Source organism: Macaca thibetana, chromosome 13 (genome assembly GCF_024542745.1).
Source record: "Macaca thibetana thibetana isolate TM-01 chromosome 13, ASM2454274v1, whole genome shotgun sequence".
Classification (NCBI taxonomy): Eukaryota; Metazoa; Chordata; class Mammalia; order Primates; family Cercopithecidae; genus Macaca; species Macaca thibetana.
In genome coordinates, this window is record NC_065590.1 from 82,310,026 (window position 1) to 82,329,457 (window position 19,432).

At 41.8% G+C, this 19,432-nt stretch overlaps 2 protein-coding genes across 2 annotated transcripts in view; both read left to right on the forward strand.

Annotated features, from left to right (window-relative positions):
- Nucleotides 1-19,432, forward strand: part of PTRHD1 (peptidyl-tRNA hydrolase domain containing 1) — a 385,343-nt gene that overhangs the window by 205,310 nt on the left and 160,601 nt on the right. The window lies entirely within an intron of this gene.
- The window catches only part of DNAJC27 (DnaJ heat shock protein family (Hsp40) member C27), a 29,765-nt gene continuing 10,420 nt past the window's right edge, over nucleotides 88-19,432 (forward strand). Inside the window, exons 1-5 of the mRNA XM_050753679.1 lie at nucleotides 88-363; nucleotides 4,897-4,979; nucleotides 9,347-9,416; nucleotides 15,421-15,585; nucleotides 16,233-16,355. Coding sequence (XP_050609636.1) covers nucleotides 277-363; nucleotides 4,897-4,979; nucleotides 9,347-9,416; nucleotides 15,421-15,585; nucleotides 16,233-16,355 — 528 coding nt within the window. The 5' untranslated portion in view covers nucleotides 88-276. The remainder of the gene's footprint in view (nucleotides 364-4,896; nucleotides 4,980-9,346; nucleotides 9,417-15,420; nucleotides 15,586-16,232; nucleotides 16,356-19,432) is intronic.

Here is a 19,432-nt window from a genome sequence, read left to right on the forward strand (position 1 = left end):
CGCAGCCCCAGAGACCCGGTAACCCCGGCCGCGTATCCAGGGCCTGCAGATGACGTCACAGCCCCGCGCTAGCATCGCGAGACTCCGCCTCCCTCTCCCTGCTCCCCGCACTCCCAACCGCCCGCGCCTGCTGCCAGGCAGCGGCTGGGATGGCGAGCAGCGGAGGCGAGGCGGTGACGAGAGCAGCGGGTCCGCCATTGGACGAGGAGGCCTGAGGGACGGGCCAGCGGTGCACAAGGAGAGACCGAGGCGGGTGGCCCCGAGAGAGCCAAGGCCATGGAGGCCAACATGTCGAAGCGGAAGGAGCCCGGCAGGTCTCTTCGCATCAAAGTCATCTCCATGGGCAACGCCGAAGTGGGGAAAGTGAGTACTGCGCGCTGGGAGGGGCGGGCCCCAGCGTGGCGGGGCGACGTGCCCATTGGCTGGAAGGGCGGCCACTCAACGGCCTGGGGCCCGGCCTCCTCTCCCCCACCCACCCCGAGCAGGCCCGGGTCTCCGCCTAGGGGTGCGGCTCCGCGAGCGAAGCTCCCCGACCTTTTTGACCTTTGCGTTGCCCCCTCGTCTTCCGACGTCATTCTCCCGGAGATGCAGTCTAGGGTGGCCTCTAGGCCTTGAATATGTCCCCCAAAGAGTAAGGAGGCCTGGGTTCCCATGCGGGGCCGTCGGCCTAGATGCCTTGCCCGCGTTCTAGGGGGCTGTCCGGGACCGGGAAGTGGAGGATGAAAGTTGAGTTCCCCCAGCCGGGCCTGGGAGTTGGCGGAACGTCATGGGGTGCGTGTGAGAATTTGGGGTTCGCGAAATGGTGCCCGGCAGCCCAGATTCTGCATTCCCGTCACGAGAGAGCGTAACTGACGTTGATGTGTTTCACAGGGCAGGTGCCAGGAATGGCCGGGGTCCGGCGCTGTTTTGTTTTGCGTTGTGTTTTATTTCTGGTGGTGTTCCCATATCTATTAGTTCCACCGCCCTTCTCTGCCCCATCTATGGTTCACCAGCTATAAACTCTCCTTTAGTATGCGGGAAGGTAAGGCCAGAGGTAACCTGAGGCCTTTTCCCTGACGAATTCCAAGACGGCCTTCTCTTCACCCAAATTATTTCCTTCTGGGCAAGTGGAAGCTGTTGGTTAAGAACTTCCCAAAGACATCAAATCAATGACCGAGAAAAGATTAGAACCTAAGTCTTCACATTCCCACTGCGGTGCTCTTTCCATCGTTGTCAAAATCAACTCCGAAAGAGCTGTTAAGGCAGTGCTTAGGCCAGCGCCTGGCACCCAGGAGATGTTCGGTAAATGTTTACTTAGTGTTTTTTATTTCTGCGTAGCATGATCCTGTACTGCCTATGTGTGTATGTGCTAGCATAGTATTCACTGAAAGTCAACATTTTTTTGAACGTCAGCTGTGTACGTGCGAGGTTTTTTGTTTTTTTAAGCCTCTAGGGACTGGGCACGGTAGCTCAGGCCTGTAATCCCAGCACTTTGGGAGGCCGAGGCGGGCGGATCACTTGAGGTCAGCAGTTCAAGACCAGCATGACCAACAAGGTGAAACCCCTTCTCTACTAAAAATGCAAAATTAGCCAGGCATGGTGGTACACGCCTTTAATCCCAGCTACTTGGGAGGCTGACGCAGGAGAATCACTTAAACCAGGGAGACAGAGGGTGCAGTGGGCCGAGATCGCACCTTTGCACTCCAGCCTGGGCGGCAGTAAGACTCTGTCTCAAAAAAAAAAAAAAAATTTATTGTGTCTAATGCAACATTAGAAGCAGCTCAGAATGCCTGGTGTCACCACATCTATTTAACATTTTTCTAGTTTTATTAGCCAGTGCAATTGGACAAGAGTTAGAAAATACAAAAATATTAGAAAAGAGAAGGTAAAATTAACATTATTTGCTAATAATGCGATTGTTTACCTGGAAACCTAAAGAGAATTAACTGAAAAACTATTAGAAACATGAAAATTCAATAAAGCAAAGTTAATACCCACAAATTAATAACTTTATTGTGTCCAAATTATATTCAGAATTATATTGGAATTACACATTCCAAATGTGTAATTGAAAAACAATTTTAATTTACAGTTACAACAAAAACAAAGTGCCTAGGTTTAAACTTAACATGAAATAGGCAGCACCTATATGAAGACAAGTTTCAAACTCTACGAAGAGACATAAATTACTTAGGCAAATGGAAACATATACGTTTTCCTTAGATAGGATTATGCAATATTGTATAGATGTGAATTACTCAACGTACAAATGAAATTCAATTCAATTCCAGTGAAAACATCAATAAGGGTTTGTTTTTTTTTTTTTCCAGAACATAATACAAGACTACTAAAGTCTTTTTGAAAAATTAATGTGAAAACAACAAAGAAAATTTTTTGGGAAAAAAAGAGAAATGAGAGAAGACTAACTGTTATCAGCCTTGTTAAAATATTTTTCAGGCCGGGCACAGTGGCTAACGCCTGTAATTCTAGCACTTTGGGAGGCCAAGGCAGGCGGATTGCCTGAGCTCAGGAGTTTGAGACCAGCCTGGGCAACACGGTGAAACCCCATCTCCACTAAAATACAAAAAAATTAGCCAGGCATGGTGGCACATGCCTGTAGTCTCAGCTACTTGGGAGGCTGAGGCAGGAGAATTGCTCGAACCTGGGAGGCGGAGGTTGCAGTGAGCTGAGATCTTGCCACTGCACTCCAGCTTGGGGACAGAGCGAGACTGTCTCTAAAAAGAAAAAAATTTTTTTATTCACGGTGATGATGGTTTTTCAGCGTTCACAATTTCCACCAGAAAGGTTTTCCTTAGTGTTGGGTAAACCTTCCTTGGATGTCTGTGAGAGCTTTTTGCATGCATTCCCATATTGGTTTCTGTGATGTATAAAAGTAGACTCCCATGTTACAAATAGGAAACTATGCCGTGATACCTGAGTCTTGACATCATCACATTCACATGTTTGGTGTTGGAAGTTAAAACATGATTCCCTTTTCAAGTGTGGTTCTTGAGAGACTCAGGTATGTTTTGTGACAGGCAGTAGCATCTTAAGAATTCTTAAGTCCAAGAAGGGACTTGCTCCTGATCTCCCTGAAGATCTCTACCATTTAATTAAGAAGTAGTTGTTGTTCGAAAGCATCTTGAACAGAAAGAATATAAGGATGCTAAATTCCGTCTGATTCTGATAGAGAGCCGGAGTCACCCTTTGGCTCAATATTGTAAGACCAAGTGAGTCCTCCCTCCCAATTGGAAATGAGTGATCTGCAGCCTCTGTCCTGGTCATATAAATTTGTCTATGTACTCAAGCAATGAAATGATTGTTTTATTTAAAAAAAAATTTTTTTTCAAGCTACCAAACTTTTCCCATTGGTATTGGGAAGGAAAATGGAGACATCAGTGGAACAGAGTAGAGTCCAGTAATAAACACAAATACATAAGGAAATTCAATTTACAACAAATGTAGTAAAAGTATGGGAAAATAGAGACCATTTAGTAAATATTGCTGGAACAACTATGTACTATTTGAGAGTAGGTTCGATTCCTATTACATTCCTTTCTCAAAAATAAATTCTAGGCTGGGCACGGTGGCTCATGCCTGTAATTCCAACACTTTGGGAGGCTGAGGTGGGCAGATCACGAGGTCAGGAGATCGAGACCATCCTGGCCAACATGGTGAAACCCCATCTCTCCTAAAAATATATATATAAATAAGTTCTAGATGGATAAAAGTTTTAAGTGTAACTTTTTAAATAACTTATTATTTTGCCTTAGTGGTAAAAGTAACACATACTCATTTTAAAGCATTTGGAAAATATAGGATGATATACAGGTAAAGCATTTTAAAGTTAAAAATTAAGGAATGCCTTAGTAATTAATCATTGGCTCAAACAGCAAATCAAAACAAATGACAAAGTAACTAGCTAGCAATGAAAAGGAGGGAATATTTGTGTATCACAGACTATTGTGCAACCATAAAAAAGTGAGTAGAGCTATTTTAAAGTTAACTTGGGAACCATAATTTGTTATTGCTAAGAGAGAAAAGCAAACTCTAGAAGTATGTGCAATACTCTATGAAGTGAGTACTTTTTACTGCAAGTAGGACAAACCCAATTTAATTGATTTAACAGGAATTTTTTTTTTTTCTCTTTTTGAGACAGCGTCTCCCTCTGCCACCCAGGCTGGAGTGCAGTGGCACCATCGTGGTTCACTGCAGCCTCTCCTCCTAGGCTCAAAAAAAAAAAAAAAAAAAAAAAGGAACTAATCTAATAGATATTTGGAGATGTGGATCTCATCTTGGCAGTGAGGTCAAGGCTAGACAGGTGTCATTGAAAGCGTAAGAATAGAAGACATCTTCAAAAGAAAAGAGCACAGGATTGAGAACTCAACTGAAAACATATGCATATTTAGTAATAAGGGAGGAATTTTAAAATAATTTTTCTTAAAATCTTTTAACACTTGTTTCAGTTATCTTATAGTTTTGTCTTTTTTTTTTTTTTTTTTTTTTTTTTTAGGACAGAGTTCACTCTTACCGCCCAGGCTGGAGTGCAATGGCAGCAATCTCAGCTCACTGCAACCTCCGCCTCCCAGGTTTACACAATTCTCCTGCCTCAGCCTCCCGAGTAGCTGGGATTCCAGGTGCCTGCCACCATGCCTGGCTAATTTTTATATCTTTGTAGAGAGGGGTTTTGCCATGTTGGCCAGGCTAATCTTGAACTTGTGACCTCAGGTGATCCGCCCTCCTCAGCCTCTGAAAGTGCTGAGATTACAGGTGTGAGCCACCACGCCACACCACTTTTGTCTTTTGAAAATGCTTTTTCATGGTGATGAATGGAGGAACCATAATGAAGAAATATACTTATTATGTATGTGTTCTCACTGTATATTTACTAAATGCCTGTATTTTTTACCTTTTTAGAGCTGTATTATAAAGCGATACTGTGAGAAAAGATTCGTGTCTAAATACCTGGCAACAATTGGAATTGACTATGGAGTTACAAAGTAAGTATATTGTTCCCCTGGGTTTATAAGTTACATAGAAGTTCAGAACTTTCCAAAATGATCTATATTTGCATCAGTGCACTTGTGTAGGTAATCTTGAAATGGACACTTTGAAGATAAGTTGGGAAAGATGGGAATAGGAGACCTTTAAAGGTATCTAGTGATCATATCATTCATTCAGCCCATGTATTGGTATTGAGCGCATCCAGTTTGCCAGGCCTCATGTTAGGTGTAGGCTACAATGATGAAGATGTCAACACGAAGCCTAAATGGCAGGTGTAACTTTCCAGGAAACATGTTTTTATATTAGCAGTTCCTTCTAGCAGGTGTGTTTTTAGAGCATTTTGAAATATTCTCTCTAAAAAGTCTATAAATATTGTGTGAAACATTTTCTACCAGAGAACTTTTTTTATTGGTTTATGATCTTCATAGCTATTAGAATCCAGCAAAAATGGGCCAGACACGGTGGCTCACACCTGTAATCCCAGCACTTTGGGAGGCCGAGGTGGGCGGATCACGAGGTCAGGAGTTCAAGACCAGCCTGACCAACATAGTGAACCCCTGTCTCTAAGAAAAATACAAACATTAGCCAGGTGTGGTAGCACACATCTGTAGTCCCAGCTACTCAAGAGGCTGAGGCAGGAGAATCACTTGAACCTGAGAGGCAGAAGTTGCAGTGAGCCGACACCGTGCCATTGCACTCCAGCCTGGGCAACAGTGAGACTCCATCCCAAAAAAAGAAAAAAGAAATGAACAGGTAAAAGTAAAGTTGGGTCTAATTGGGGATTTATGTGGCGATGAGTCAGGAGGGGGTTGAGCTTGAAGAGTTGGATGTAATTAGCAGGAAATAGCCATATAGTAGAATTGGAGTAGGTAGCATACTCCCTAAACATGAAATTTCAGGTGTTCACTGTCTTGGCCCCATTCTGGCCTTCCCCCTTTTCTCAGTTCCGTTACACACTTTACTTTCCATCCACACTGAACTGCTACCCTCAGACTTTCTACCTCAGCATCATTATGCAGCCTGTCCACTTGGAACACCTCTGCCAATTTCTCTGAGATATAAACATTCTCCTGTTCCCGTAAGGTCTTTTAAACATGCCCTTTATTGGTCAGGACTCTTTTTGGTTGCAAATGACAGAAATCCTAAACTTCTCTATGCTATTTATGGTACTTACCAAAAATTGCCTTGTATTGTTATTATTTGTATATGTGTAATGTCTCCTTCTAGATTATAAACTCCCTGAAAATGTATTAGTATAAATTTTCTCCAAGTGCCTGGCATAGTGCTTATACCTAATAGGTACTCAACAAATGTTTATTGTTAGGTAAGATAGATACATCTAAAGAGGAAGATTGCCAGATTAGACTATGAGGGCAATTTTTAAGAAGGTAGACTAAAGTCGTGACATATAGCTAGCAGAATGTCAATTAGGTGAAGAGTGGAATCAAGTTCAGATGTATTCTTCATGGCTATTTAAAGTGGCCCCAGTAAATGGTAAAGTAAAACTCAAGAGTTCTGTGTAATGCTCTTATAGCACTGTTTTTCAACTGACAGCAGCAGAGGGTATTTCTGCAAATTTTCTTTAAAGAATGAAAATTGTGGCCGGGCGCGGTGGCTCAAGCCTGTAATCCCAGCACTTTGGGAGGCTGAGACGGACGGATCACGAGGTCAGGAGATCAAGACCATCCTGGCTAACACAGTGAAACCCCGTCTCTACCAAAAAAGACAAAAAACTAGCCGGGCGAGGTGGCGGGTGCCTGTAGTCCCAGCTACCCGGGAGGCTGAGGCAGGAGAATGGTGGGAACCCGGGAGGCAGAGCTTGCAGTGAGCTGAGATCTGGCCACTGTACTCCAGCCTTGGCTACAGAGCGAGACTCCGTCTCAAAAAAAAAAAAAAAAAAAAAAAAAAAAAAGAATGAAAATTGTAGCTCTTGGCAGTGAAATGTACGAAGCTCTTCATTTGAAATTCACATTTCTGGCTTGGCACAGTGGCTCACGCCTGTAATCCCAGCACTTTGGGAAGCCAAGGTGGGCGGATGACCTGAGACCAGGAGTTCGAGACCAGCCTGGCCAACATGGTGAAACCTCGTCTCTACTAAAAATACAAAAATTAGCCAGATGTGGTAGCAGGTGCCTATAATCCCAACTACTTGGGAGGCTGAGGTGGGAAAATCACTTGAACCTGGGAGGCGGTGGTTGCAGTAAGCCAAGATTACGCCACTGCACTCCAACCTGGGCAGCAGAATGAGACTCCTTCTCAAAACTAAATAAAAATAAAAATGAAATTCACATTCTTTCTTTTTTTCTCCCCTGAGACAGAGTTTCGCTCTTGTCACCCAGGCTGGAGTGCAGTGGTGCAATCTCAGCTCGATGCAACCTCAGCTCGCTGCAACCTCCGCCTGCCGGGTTTAAGCGATTCTCCTGTCTCAGCCTCCCGAGTTGCTGGGATTACAGGCACGTGCCACCACACCCAGCTAATTTTTGTATTCTTAGTAGAGACAGGGTTTCACCATGTTGGCCAGGCTGGTCTCAAACTCCTGACCTCGTGATCCGTCCACCTCGGCCTCCCAAAGTGCTGGGTTTACAGGCATGAGCCACCGCATCCAGCCTGAAATTCAGCTTTCTTTCTAGTTTTCTTTTCCTCTTTCCTACTTCAAAGCATAGGATTTCATCAGTGATGTAGTAGGACATCCTGTTTAGGGTAGTTCTGTTCTGAATTCATATAAGTAGCTAGTTTATTTATCTAAGATGTGAGAATTACCATATTATGCTATAGGACCGTGGTATATTCAACAGACTATTTTGTTTCTGGCAGAAATTTTTTTGGAAGAGATGTTTGTCCCATGATGAGTCAGGAGAATATAATTGACAGAAACCTATTTCAAACCAACTTAAGCAAAATAAAAGAAAAAGGATATTAATCAGTTCACATAATCTAGCAACAAGGATGCAGCTGGGCCTCAGAGATGGCTGGAATCAGGGAGGGAATATAGACAGGTCATTTCACTACATCTCTCTCCGTCTCTACCTATTGGCCTGGAATAACTTTTTTTTTTTTTTTTTTTCGAGATGGAGTCTGGCTCTGTCGCCCAGGCTGGAGTGCAGTGGCTGGTTCTCAGCTCACTGCAAGCTCCGTCTCCCGGGTTCACAACATTCTCCTGCCTCAGCCTCCCGAGTAGCTGGGACTACAGGCGCCGCCACCTCGCCCGGCTAGTTTTTTGTATTTTTTAGTAGAGACGGGGTTTCACCATGTTAGCCAGGATGGTCTCGATCTCCTGACCTTGTGATCTGCCCGTCTCAGCCTCCCAAAGTGCTGGGATTACAGGCTTGAGCCACCGCACCCGGCCTGGAATAACTTTTAAACATTCATCCTTGTGTTTTTCTTTAGTGTTTGAATTATTTCTAATGTTCCTTTATCATTTTCCACTGGTGATTTTTCATGGAAAAAAAAAAGACTGGAAGCAAATATGCTATGATGTTAACAGTAGTTAATTCTAATATGAATAGTTACTGTTTCCCCTTTGGTTTTATTCTTTATTTCCAAATATCTGAAAACAAATTCACTATTGCTCTTGCTCAAATAAAGATCACAAGAAAATTAAACAGACATGATTCATGTAAGTCTTTGTTGTTCTACTGTGTGAGAACCAAATATACCCAGTGGCAATTAAGATGTCTCTTACTAAGTGAAATAAGAGTTTTCATTTTCCTTCATCTTGTTCCTACTTATCCCAAATCAGTTTTTCTTAATACCATAGTAATAGCTGCCCTTTGTTGGTTGGGAGTGGTGGACCAAAGTTTCTAGAGGTGAAGGTGAAAGTGAAGTAATTGAGAATGCCTACTGCATGTGGGTTCAGTGTTCTTGGGATAAGAAAGCAGGATGGGCCGGGCGCGGTGGCTCAAGCCTGTAATCCCAGCACTTTGGGAGGCCGAGACGGGCGGATCACGAGGTCAGGAGATCGAGACCATCCTGGCTAACACGGTGAAACCCCGTCTCTACTAAAAAATACAAAAAACTAGCTGGGTGTGGTGGCGGGCGCCTGTAGTCCCAGCTACTCAAGAGTCTGAGGCAGGAGAGTGGCATAAACCCGGGAGGCGGAGCTTGCAGTGAGCTGAGATCTGGCCACTGCACTCCAGCCTGGGCAACAGAGCGAGACTCCGTCTCAAAAAAAAAAAAAAGAAAGAAAGCAGGGTCTTCTGTCAGGTTGCTGACTGCTGTTGTAAAGATGATCTGGAATGAAGAAGAGGCACTAAGAAAGCTTCATAAATTGCATACACATACCCTTTTGAAATTTATAAATGATACTAAGGTAAATGGAGAAACCATGACTTTCTTTGGGATTGTTTCCATTTGAACATTTCAGGGTACACGTCAGAGACAGAGAAATCAAAGTTAACATCTTTGATATGGCTGGACATCCCTTCTTCTATGAGGTAAGAAAGCCTTTTTGACAAAAGCTATATCCAGTATTGGTGGTGGTTTGGGGAGAGATCCTGAATTATATGAAACAACCAATATTGATATCATGTGTAAAATTGCATAATTTTAGCTTGATCGTGGCTTGCCTTCAGAGCCTTAAGTTAATAGACACCTGTTGATCTTTTAGGTTATCCTGTTAAATAGTGGTAGGAAATTTCATTGCTAATATTTCAAACATTTCGATAAGACATTTTGACTTTCAGAGGACTTTTGCTTTTTACCTCATACTTTAGCCTAAAATGTGAAAAAAAAAAATTACATTTATGCTTGGACTTAAGAATTCAGTGATGTGGCCGGGCGCGGTGGCTCACGCCTGTAATCCCAGCACTTTGGGAGGCCGAGGCGGGCGGATCACAAGGTCAGGAGATCGAGACCACGGTGAAACCCCGTCTCTACTAAAAATACAAAAAATTAGCCGGGCGCGGTTGTGGGCGCCTGTAGTCCCAGCTACTCGGGAGGCTGAGGCAGGAGAATGGCGTGAACCCGGGAGGCGGAGCTTGCAGTGAGCCGAGATCGCGCCACTGCACTCCAGCCTGGGCGACAGAGCGAGACTCCGCCTCAAAAAAAAAAAAAAAAAAAAAAAAAAAAAAAAAAGAATTCAGTGATGTGACTTCTTTGACAGCAGAGTACTGGAGTGATCGTTCCTATTCATGCCTAGTCATCTGCATTCTTTCCAGAGAAGAAACTAAAGCAACCACTTGGTTTATTTTCATCTGCTTGCCAGCTCTAAGTAATCCCCACATGAATCTCATGACCATTCTCTTTTGTTTTTCCTTCCTTGGGCTTTGTCATTTTTCCTAAGGAGGTTTTTTGCTCTTTTCTGGTTTGGCTGTTTCACTTCTGCCCTTATCTTCATCATTTCCTTCTCTCTGCTTGCTTTAAGCTTATTTTGCTCTTTTTGTTTTAGATTCTTGAGGTGGGATCTTAGATTATTGATTTGAGACTTTTTCCTTTTTTAATAAATTAATTTAATGCTACATATTTCCCTCTCAGCACAGCTTTGTATCCCACAAATTCTGAGATGTTGTATTTTCATTTTCATTCAGTTCAATGTATTTCTTTAATTTCCCTTGAGACTTTGTGTTTGACGCATGAGTTATTTAGAAGTGTGTTATTCAGGCCGGGCACAGTAGCTCATGCCTGTAATCCCAGCACTTTGGGAGGCCAAGAAGGGTAGATTACCTGAGGTCAGGAATTCGAGACCAGCCTGGCCAACATGGCGAAACCCTGTCTCTATTAAAAATACAAACATGAGCCGGGCGTGGTGGTGCATCCCTGTAATCCCAGCTTCTCAGGAGGCTGAGGCAGGAGAATCACTTGAACAGGCGGAGGTTACAGGGATCCAAAATCGCGCCACTTCACTCCAGCCTGGGTGAAAGAGTGAAACTCCATTTTGAAAAAGAAAGTGTGTTATTCAAAAACAAAAAAAACACAAAAAAATGCTGGGTGCGGTGGCTCACGCCTGTAATCCCAGCACTTTGGGAGGCCGAGGCGGGTGGATCACCTGAGGTCGGGAGTTCAAGACCAGCCTGACCAACATGGAGAAACCCCATCTCTACTGAAAATACAAAATTAGCTAGGCATGGTGGCACATGCCTGTAATCCCAGTTACTCGGGAGGCTGAGGCAAGAGAATCGCTTGAATCTGGGAGGCGGAGGTTGCGGTGAGCCGAGATCACACCATTGCACTCCAGCCTGGGCAAAAAGAGCGAAACTCCGTCTCAAAAAAAAAAAAACACATACACACATACAAAAACAAAAGAAAAAAAGTGTGGTGTTTAGTTTCCAAGTGTTAGGAGATTTTCCTGTTATCCTTCTGTTACTGATTTCTAGTTTGATTCCATTGTGATCAGAGGCTGCCTCAGTGATGATGGCTGCTGACTGATCAGGGTGGTGGTTGATGTGGCAGTTTCTTAAAATAAGACAACAATAAAGTTTGCCACATTGATTGACTCTTCCTTTCATGAAAGATTTCTCTGTACCATGCAATGGTATTTGACAGCATTTTCACCCACATTAGAACTTCATTCAAAATTGGAGTCAATTCAGTTAAACTCTGCTGCTGCTTTATCAACTAAGTTTATGTAATATTCTAAATTCTTGGTTGTCATTTCAACAATGTTCATAGCATCTTCACTAGGAGTAGATTCCATCTCAAGAAACCACTTTCTTTGCTCATTGATATGTAGCAATTCCTTATTTATTTTTTACTGTGAGACTGCAGTAATACAGTCACATCTTCAGGCCCTGTTTCTAATTCTAGTTTTCTTCCTGTTTCCACCACATCTGCAGTTACTTCCTCCACTGATGTCTTGAACTCCTCCAAAGTTATCTGCAAGGGTTGGATCCAACTTCCAAACTCTTGTTAAGGTTGATACTTTGACCTCTCCCCTGAATCACGGATGTTCTTAATGGTATCTAGCATGGTGAATGCTTTCCAAAAGGTTTTCAATTTGCTTTGCCATGCAAATTGAATCACTATGGAAGCTATAGCCTTGCAAAATGTATTTCTTAAACAGTAAGACTTCAAAGTCAAAATTATTCCTTGATCCATGGATTGCAGAATGGATGTTGTGTTAGCAGGCATAATAAAAACAGCTTTAATCTCCTTGTACATCTCCATCAGAGCTCTTGGGTAACTAAGTGCATTGTGAATGAGCAGTAATATTTTGAAAGGAATCTTTTTTTCTGAGTAGTAGGTCTCAATAGTGGGCTTAAAATATTCAGTAAACTGTGCTTAAACAGATGTGCTGTCATCCAGACCTTGCTGTTCCATTTATAGAGCACGGGCAGAGCAGATTTAGCATAATTCTTAAGGGCCCTAGGATTTTCGTTATGGCAAATGAGCATCAGCTCATTTAGCCCCTAATAGCTCTGTTAGCCTGTAACAAGAGAGTCAGCCTGTCCTTTGAAGCTTTTGAAGCCAGGCATTGACTTTTCCTTTCTAGCCTTGAAAGTCTTAGATATCATCTTCTTCCATTAGATCTATCTATTCCAAGGCTGTTTCATCTACATTGAAAATCTATTGCTTAGATTAGCCACCTTCATCAAGGATCTTAGCTAGATATTTTGAATAATTTGCAGCACTATATCAACATATGCTGCTTCATGTTGCCCTTTTATGTTGCGAAGATGGCTTTTTTCCTTAAACCTCACGAACCAACCACTGCTAGCTTCCAACTTTTCCTCTGCAGCTTCCTCATCTCTCTCAGCCTTCATGGAAATGAAGAGAGTTACAGACTTGTTGTGCATTAGGTTTTGGCTTAAGAGAAGGTTGAGGCTGGTTTGGACTTCTATCCAGACCACTAACGCTTTCTCCATGTCAGCAATATGCTGTCTCACTTTCTTATCATTCATGTGTTTACAAGAGTAGCACTTTTAATTTGGTACAAAAGGCCCAGCTTTTGGCCAGTTTTCGAAATGCCTTCCTCACTAAGCTTAATCATTTCAAGATTTTGATTTAAAATGAGAGATATGTGACTCTTCCTTTTACTTGAACACTTAGGGGCCATTGTATTGTTATTAATTAACCTACTTTCAATATTGTTTTGTCTCATGGAATAGGAAGGCCCAAGGAGTGGAAGAGAGATGGGGCAACAGCCATTTGGTGGAACAGTCAGAATATATACAACATTTATTAAGTTTGCTGTCTTAAATGATCTTATATGTTCATGGTACCCCAAAACACTTAAAATAGTAACAGATATCACTGATCACAGATCATCATAACAGATATAATGATGAAATTTGAAATATTATAAGTGTTACCAAAATGTGACACACACATAAAATGAACACACACTGTGGAAAAATGGCACCGATAGACTTGCTTGACTTGGGGTTGCCACAAATCTTCACTTTGTAAAAAAACACAATATGTACATACCATGCAATAAAGTGAGGTGTGCCTGTGTGCCTTACATAGGTGCAGTAAAGTGAGGTGTGCCTGTCTCTGCTAGGCCCTGTGGGTGACACAAGGGTGGATACATGAAGATGCATGTCTTCACATTTCTTCTAGTGTAGGAGGGAAGACAGCTGGATATGCTACTAACTGTAAAACTGGGCAGGAAGTGATAGCACTATTAGGAGTACAAAACCATATGGTACTCCAGGGGACGTAGAGATTACATTCTGTTTTGCAGGAGTAGGGGGCTGGATGGTGAGGAATGGGACAGAGAAAGCTGCATGAGAGATACAGCATTATAGCCAGGGCTTGAACAATTAAAGATAAAGAGGTGTCTGTTTCCAGATGGAATTAGAAAGGCATGGGGCAGGTTTGGGGAACGAGAGATTACCCACTTTGAAGGTCGGGGATAGTGGGAGGATAAGACTCGGAAGGTTGGTGGAGGACTGATCAGAAACTTTTAACATTGTTTGAGAAAGTTGGAACTTTGGAGAATAGTTTAAGAAGGAAGAAGTTAAAGGGTTTCCTGTGTGCATATTGAATTTGAGATTCCAACAGGACATTCAGCTGGAAGAATCTGGTGCTAATTAGAAATGGAAGTCTGGCACCTCAGAGGAGAGGGCTCATCTTGGAGATTCTCACAGTTGAAACTGTACAAGTGGTTGATGTTGCTGATTGGGAGGAAGGATTCAAAAAGACAGGAAGAGGGCACAGGACAGGATTTGGGGGATTTTGGTGGTAAGCTGGAATGGGAGCAATAGAGAGAAGAGGAGTTGGTGAAAGAGAATTTAAGAGCCTAGGGAATGTGATGTATGGGAGCCAAGGCAGCGAGAGTTTTAGGAAAGAAGAGAGAGCCCATTGTTACTACTGTAGAAGGGCCAAAGACCATGAGTACTGAGGAAGGGGACTGGTGGCTTAGTCATCTTCAGTTCTTTCTGATTTTGTTGGTTTTAACTTTAGGGGATAGCTTCTTAGTTATCTGTAAACAAATAGGAGCACTTAATATCCTTGGTGCAGATACCTGCCTATGCCCAGAAACCCTACCTGATATGTATAACATGTTTTCATTTCTTATACTACATAGCCTGTGTGGGTCTGAGTACATTTGGGAATTCTGTGAAAAGAACGTATAATATATGGCCTCTGTCAGGGTTCTTTCTGGAACTTTGTCCCGGAAACCCTGTCTGTCAATGCTGCTCCTCACCCACTTAACCTCTCTCTGGCCCTAATGTTTGAGTATGCCCATACTTCATGCTGCTTCTTCCCGGATTTGGAATGAAGCTCAGAGAATGGATGCAGGGAAGGAAGGGGAGGGTGTTAAATAGACATTGTTTTTCAGGCACCATGCTAAGTACTTTGCCTGCATTATCTCATTTAACCTTCATAATAACCCTGTGAAGTAAGTAGTATTATCCCCATTTTACAGATGAGGAAACTGAGACGCAGAGAGGTTAAGTGACTTGCCCAAGATCACACAACTAGTAAGTAAGTGTGAACCCAGATCTGTCTGACTCCAGAGCCTGTGCTCTTTTCCATTGTATTACACTGAGGCTCTGAGTTTGGAGTTCTAAAGTTGGTGTGCAGACCCGAGAGTCAGGAAAGCTCTGTCTAGCACCCTGGGGGAAGCCAGCTTTGGGATATGATTTATAAATGGCTGTACCCATTGCTGACACTTGTGTCATTTTTGCCTTAAGTTCTTTTGAATTGCTCACTCACCCTCCTAATTCCTCCTAAGAAGAACTTTATATAATTGGTGTTCTTTTAAGGTCTACTAATAATTAAAGACTGATTTCCTCTAGGGAGTGGAACTGGAGGTGGGATGGGGTGGGGCAGGAGGCTATTGTTTTCCATTGTAGGTCCTTTCTATACTAATACATTTTTAGAATGACATTACTTTGATTCTATAAAAAATCCTCTGAAGACCAGTAGAAACAGATGCAATAGCAAACACTAAGAATACACAAGAGAACACACTTTGCCAGGTTAATGACTATGAGATATATTCTTATAACATCACAAAAACTACGTTTTGTGTATCTGTCCTTTTATTTGAAGGTTCGAAATGAGTTTTATAAGGACACACAGGGTGTGATACTTGTCTATGATGTTGGGCAGAAAGACTCCTTTGACGCCCTTGATGCGTGGCTGGCAGAAATGAAGCAAGAGCTTGGACCTCATGGAAACATGGAAAATATTATATTTGTAGTTTGTGCCAACAAGGTAACCCCTCTGGAAATGGTGTGTTCAGGTTTCTAGGGGAAGAGTGGAGCTTTGAGTGTTGGGAAACAAAAAGAAAAGAAAAATTCCTTATTGTATAATATGGGAATCAATAACCTTTCAAAACATAACGTCCCTAAGACAAAAAGAAAACAGCACAGCAACCTAAAACCTGCTACATCAAGATTTGTATACTTTTTTTTTTTTTCCTGGTGCCATACTTGGGGAAGGATGTTTGTGACTGAGCGGGAGCAATGGGTCCTAATAATCACACTCTGACCCGACTGGAGTAGGGGCATTAATTAGGTGATGTGGACTATGGAAAGGTATGAAAAGCAGACTGTGGCCCCAAGGGTATGGCAGATATCATGAAACCAACTTTCACAGAACTGAGTAACAGCTGTTTTCCCAAGGGATCAGGTGGGACATTACAGCAACAGGCACTCGTCCTATTGCCATAGAATATCAGTCTACATTCAATATTAGGTTTTGTTTGTGTCCCTTTGGTCCTGGTAATTTTACATACTAGTGCAGATGTTTACTAAGAATAGCTTTGCCTTAGTAAAGGATTGACAAAGACCCTCACTGGGTCCATTCTAGTAGGACAAGGTTGTAATCTTCTCTCTGCCCCCCGACCCCTTCTATTTCAGATTGATTGTACCAAACACCGCTGTGTAGATGAAAGTGAAGGACGTCTTTGGGCTGAAAGCAAAGGGTTCCTGTACTTTGAAACTTCAGCACAAACTGGAGAAGGCATTAATGAGATGTTCCAGGTAAGCTAGCATTTTGTCGTTTTAAGGTTTGTGTCAAGGCCACTGTGCCAATTTTTAGTTTAAATTATAGGAAGCAAAAAAGTAATAGGAATTTCTCATTAGAATAAGCTCTTTCTTTTCAAAGAATCTAGTGAGATAGAAATAGAGAAAGGGGGAGAGAAAGGAAGAGAGAATGAGAATGAGTGATCTGCCTGCTGTCTATTTTAGATGAAACTTAGCTGATCATCAGAATTACCTGAGGAAATTCTTCAAAATACATACTTCTGGGCTCCAGACCTACTGGAAGCTTATGTTGCAGTGGAGCCCAGGAAGCTATATTTTGAAAAAACTCTCCAGGTGATCCTGAAGATCATCAAGTTTAACAACAGTTATTATACACTGCTTAAGCAGGACAGAGATTTTCTTCAAAGCCACCTTTGGCTAATGGTATTACATTTATATGCATAATCAAATAGAAGCATTACTGTGGCAAAATTGCCTTGCCACAGCTCGTATAATCCTATATTGTAGCCCACAGGGGTACAGTTAGAGAATAGGAGACTCTCAGTATAGACTCCAGCCAGTCACACAAAAATAAGGCCTTGCCAATCAAGCAGGAAATAGAGGGAGATGCTCACATTGCAACCTGAATAGATGGCCACTTTAAAAAAACCTACTCATCTTGAGTAATTTTAAGGGAAATAGGCTATTTAAAACAGTAACTTATAAAGTCAGCCCTTAATTATAGATACATTTGGAGGTAAGTGGTAGCATGAATAATGTATTTTTCTTCTTATGAATATATCTGATATTTTGGGAATTTTTAGCATTTCAAATAATATAGTTACACTATAAAGAGTTGTTCTTAATTGTTGAGTGGGATTGTACTTAATCTTTTATGCTGAATTTCCTTCTCACAAGATGTCACTCCTCCTACTAGAAGACAGATCTCTTCCTTGGCTGACAGGCTGAATTAAGCAAAAGTATTTTCTATTTCAAAATGAAATAAAGTTGATGCTGGTTTGCCATGCTTTCTATTCTTTTGAGTACATGGAGCAATGTGAGTTTGTGCCTGTATGTGTATAATAACGATACCTAACCATTTGACTAGTACTTTACCATTCTGGAGAAGTTATACATTTCATCACATGGAGACTTATAACAACAATGTATGGCAGGTATTGTTATCATTTCATATATGAGAGCATCTAAGGGTAGTAAAGTGATTTGTCCAAGGGACATAATTGTTAGAAATGAAATTTTTTTCAGCACTTTAAAGATGCTGGTCCATTCTCTTCTGGCTTCATTGTGTTTCATGAGATGTTAGCACTCATTCTGACTCTTATTAATCTCTGTGCCTAATGTGCCCTTTTTTCTCCCTGGCTGCTTTCAAGAGTTTCTCTTTTCTTTGGTTTTTCAGCAGTTAGAATATGATGTGCCAAGATGTGATTCTCTTCATTTTTATTCTATTTGGGATTTACTGAGTTTCTAAGATTGGTAGGTAGGTGTTTTTCATCAAATATGGGAAGTTTTTTGTTTTGTTTTTGTTTTACTATTATTTCTTCAGATTTTTTTTTTGGCCACATTCTGGCTCTCTTTACCTTCTTGGCCTCCAATTACATGTATATTAGACCATTTGATTTTGTCCCAGAGTCCCTGAGGCTATATTTATTTTTAATCTATTTTTTTCTGCATTTTTCAGATTGCATAGTCTCTGTTGATTTTACTTCACCACTGACAATCTACTGTTAAATTCACTGAGGGAAGTTTTCAGCTCTAGAATTTGCAATTGGTTCCCAGTATAGTTCTCAGTTCTCTATTAGATTGTCTGCCCACTCATTAAGAGTATATTTTCCTTTACTTCTTTGTATGTATTTTTCTTTACCTCTTTGAAATATTTATAATAGCTGTTTTACAGTCTTTGTCTGCGAAGTCCAACATTTGAACCATCTTGAGTTCAGTTTCTATTTACTACTTTTTTTTCCTGACTATGGATCACATTTTCATGTTTCTTTGTATGAATAGTGGTTTTTGATTGAACACCAGACATTGTGGATAACACATTGTAGAGACTTTAGATTCTTTTGTCTTCCTCAGAAGACTGTTGATTCTTGATTGAAGACTGTTTAGTGTTGATTTTTGATTCCTCAGGAGGCACTTTAATTATTGGCAAATTACAATGAACTTGTGTTGACTTGGTGTTTTTTTTTTGTTTGTTTGTTTTTGTTTGTTTTTTGCCTTAATAGCAAGGATTTGAAGAAAGCTCAAAGTGTTTCCCAAGCCCTTCTAATTTGGCAGGACTCAGCTTCCAAATTCTGTCTCTTTTGCAGATCTTGTCAGCTCTTGGTTTTAGGTTTTGTTAGGATGAGTCTATAATTTTTAGGGCACAGCCTTTCTGTGGTGCCTCAATAGGTGGTAGGGCAATTAATAAGGGGTTAAGGCAATATCTCCACTCTGACAAGGCTAAACCATACTGTTCCCAGGATAGCTCTTTCTGTAGCACCACTAGAACTCAGGATATTGGTTTTGTTCTCAACCCCATAGCAGCTGTTACCTGGTAAGCCTTGAGTGATCTCACCCTATGCATATTATAGCCCAGCCTTTGGCCACAGACTCATGAGAGACCCCCATATGGACTTGGTGCCCAGCTCTGCACAGCTCTCTTCTCTCCAATGGCCTGCTTTGCAGATTCTAGCCACCTCCTCAGCTCAATGAGACTTGTGTCTGCTCAGACTCCAGCTCTCTGTGACGTGGTCAGGAAATGGACTCCAAGTAGACAACCAGGTGATTGTGGGGCTTATCTCTCAGGGAATGGTCTTGTACTTGCTGTTGTCTACTACCAACAGTTTTTTTTCCAGTTCAATAGTAGTTGATGGCAGGAGGTCTAGTCCAGTATTCATTACTCTGTCATAGCTGGAACTCAGACGTGAAATTTCAACAGGCTTTGGTCTCAATCCTAGTATTCTGTAGCCCACACCATGGCTTGTCTTCTATAACCATGTGTGTGATGAATGAATCCTTGTGCCTTCAGAAATCTATGAATACTCATATTTCAGGCTAACTCATAGGCTAGAAGACCAATCTTACTGACACACAGC